Source organism: Rhagoletis pomonella, unplaced genomic scaffold (assembly GCF_013731165.1).
Source record: "Rhagoletis pomonella isolate Grant_MI unplaced genomic scaffold, Rhpom_1.0 Rhpom_scaffold_00008, whole genome shotgun sequence".
NCBI lineage: Eukaryota > Metazoa > Arthropoda > Insecta > Diptera > Tephritidae > Rhagoletis > Rhagoletis pomonella.
The window spans coordinates 34,967,637-34,970,883 of record NW_023458562.1 but is presented as its reverse complement, the minus strand read 5'-3'; the positions used below and the strand labels follow the sequence as shown (position 1 = coordinate 34,970,883).

Genomic DNA, 3,247 nt, shown 5'->3' with positions numbered 1-3,247 from the left:
TGCATACTCGAAATTTTTCTAAAAAATTCTGATGAAAAAGTTTGACATTTTTATGAAATTTTTTTGAAGTTTGGTAATTTTTTGTGGAATTTGTGCAAGCTTTGAAACTTTTATTTATGTTGTTTCTGTTATAGATTAAGTTATATCTTAAATGAAAATTAAAAAAAAATGAATAACATAAAAAAATATCATTTTGGTGCTAAATCTTTTACCATAGCTGTATACCTTACTTCAGCTTTTAAGTTCTGTTTAAACCTTCCTCGAAAAGAATCTTGCCAATACTTTGAGAGTTTGTCGCCATACATAAATATGTAATTGTGGTAAAAAAATGTTCCACAATCAATTGTAATCTTTTTTCTCTCTATCATAGGTAGACGATCTAAGGAATACACATGAACCTACTTCCGAACTACTCGATTATTGTAAACGCAAAGTAAAATAAATCAAATACATATTGCTTTGCACTATTTGTCTAATCTTGTCTATTTGAATATCTTTATTGCAGTTTTTGCGTCCATTTATCATAGTATTATCACTTGTCGGCGTGAATCCTATACCAACGGATACATCAAAGATACTCTGTTGCTTAAACTATGCGCAAGCTTTGCTGGTTTTGTTAATCTTACTATTTGGATATTTTCTACAATATGTATGCTCATATCGGTAATGTTTTCTTTTCTTTTTTTTTATAATTATCTATGACTCACTTTTTTCGAACTCTAGCGGCGATCGCGGTTTCATAGCACACGATCAGGATTTAATCACTGATCCAAATTCAAATGCCACATACACAGTAGGCCAATTGTTGTTTGGTCATATTTTTCCCAATGCACTTAATTTATCCAGCTTCATATCAGCTGTAATTGTTTTCAAAATTCTCGATCAAGAGCAATTACAGAACTTGATCGAGCGTGTATTTCTAACCACCTTAGTGCCGCGCCGCTTGTGCAAAATCCTATGGCTATATCTTTTGTGCGGAGTCGTTTTGTTGGCGCTGCTTTTCGCTTATACAATTCCTTCGGTGCTTTTGCAGTCGCGCATCATACAAGTCAAGTGGTTCACTGGTATATTAGCCGACTGGGAATTGGCTACGAAGGTCAGGGTTTATACTCTAGTTGCTCTTCGAGTTTTTTGTTTAGTAAAACTAATATTTTTTATTTTATCTTTAGATCGTGCTGATTGTGACGCTTTTTATTCAAGATTTGGTTGAAGTAATAATTCTTTCCAACTACTGCATACAGTGCTATTTGCTGCGTATACACATTTCTTCGCTGTCGCATAAGCTTTTGATGCATTCCATTGAAACTGTTGATTGGATGCGGGTAATTAGAGTTAATAAAATAGATACAGCTTATATACTATACGCAATTTCATAAACTATATCCTTTTTTCTTTTATATTTCAAAGGAGGTGCTAGAATTTCACAAGCTATTAGAACACCTCAATCGTCATGCCGCCGTACCCGTATGTTTCTTGACGATCATGAATTTGGCGTACGCATTCGCTGGCTTGATATACATTTTCAACGATCTAGATTTTCATTACTCTGCATTAGAAATTGTAATTTTAAACATTTTCAATGTACTACTCTGGCTTTTGCTTGGCGTCATACCGTTCGTGTTGGCTGCTTCGTTGACGCAGGCGTGCCAAAAGGCCCAGTCCAACGGTCATCATATCAGAGCTCGCCCGTTTGTGTATCACAGCACGTCCTCTGAGGATTTGAACTCAACTTTACTGTTTTCATCGTCTTTACAAATGTCTGCTAAAATTTTCAAAATGCCTATTCAACCAAACTATCTGTGTTGTGCTCTATTATCCATATCGATTCTAGTTTTAACTCTCGGCATGTGCCTCAATCCATCTGTCATTGGTATTTTTTAGAAAAATATTTTTCCAAAAAAAAAAAATTAGCAAATAAATCTACTAACGTACTTGTTGGAACATAGTCATAAATATATGCATTTACATGTTATGTAACAAATAAATTATAACGGTATTATAATAATAATAATAATAATAGATTGGTGCTTACATATATTTTAGTGTTTGGCCGAACTTCTCCTCCGATTTATAAAGTGATTAAATATTTGTCTATTGCATGTCCTCATTATGTTATTATAGAAAAAAACTTCAAAGATAAGTTAATAAAAAAATTAATTTCTTAAAGCATAAGAATCAAACGTGAACCGTAATAAGAGAAGTTCGAATTACATTTTCATAAAAGTTTTAAGGGTTCAGTAAGATTTCGTAACGGGTTACACCACCTTGAAAAAAGTATATTTTTTTTTTGTTTGACAATTCTACATACTCTTAGAAGATTATAAGCTCCTCTCCATTCTGGAATTTACAGTATGTACTTTAGTAGTTACGGCTGTTAGAAGTGAGAGCAGTTGAATTTCTACTTTCTACTGTAGAAAGGCACCGAAAGGTGGTACATTTTTACACCCGAGCGCATATGTGCACAAGGGTATTATAACCTTGTTCACATAACGGTTGTTTGTAACAGACAAAAGGGATCAATAGGATTATAGATATAGACATGAATATATCAAAAAATTCTCAGAAAAGAGAAATCGATTAAACCGTGACTATGTGGCCATCGGATCGTCCATCCGTCTGTCTGTGCACACAATAACTTGAGATAAAAATTAAGATATCTTAACGAAACTTGGCATGTGTATTTCTTTTGAGCTAAGGACTCACGGTATTGAAAATGGGACATTAACCGCGCCTATCTCCAATATAACGGAAGATTGCAGAAATACATAAACTGGGATATGTATATCAGTATCTACTAAAGCTTATATACTTTAAATTTATATTTACAACAATCTCTTGGAAAAATAGGAATATTAAATCTTTTTCGAAAAGTCCCGCCCACTTATACCTTATGTGTATATGTATCGCGGTAACCGTTCAACCATTTTCAACCAAACTTGGCACAGTTGCTGTCCTTGGTACATCATATTAAACGGACAATAGCCACGTCCACATCCCATATAACGGTAATTTAGAGAAGTAAAAAATCTGCAATAAATCAGTAACTTCTGGGCTAATTAATTCAAAACTGTTGTTTGGAATAATTCTTTAGCAAGAATACCAATATAACAAATTTTGGAAAATGGGCGTGACACCACCCATTTATGACCACCAAATTCGGTATAATTACACCGGCATAAAAAAAGAGATATGTGCATTTAAAACGGTATTCACATCGTATTATACCATCTTCAAACATACAAAAAAA

The 3,247-nt window shown here is 33.5% G+C and overlaps 1 protein-coding gene across 1 annotated transcript; it reads left to right on the top strand.

Annotated features, from left to right (window-relative positions):
• Window positions 1-370: 370 nt before the first annotated feature.
• Window positions 371-1,907, top strand: LOC118744716 (the record flags this gene model as incomplete). Its single annotated transcript, XM_036477937.1, is given in 5 exon segments — window positions 371-433; window positions 506-663; window positions 724-1,096; window positions 1,170-1,322; window positions 1,408-1,907. Coding segments are annotated over 5 exon segments (1,221 nt in total), but the record flags the coding sequence as incomplete, so codon positions are not given.
• Between the last annotated feature and the right edge of the window lie 1,340 nt (window positions 1,908-3,247).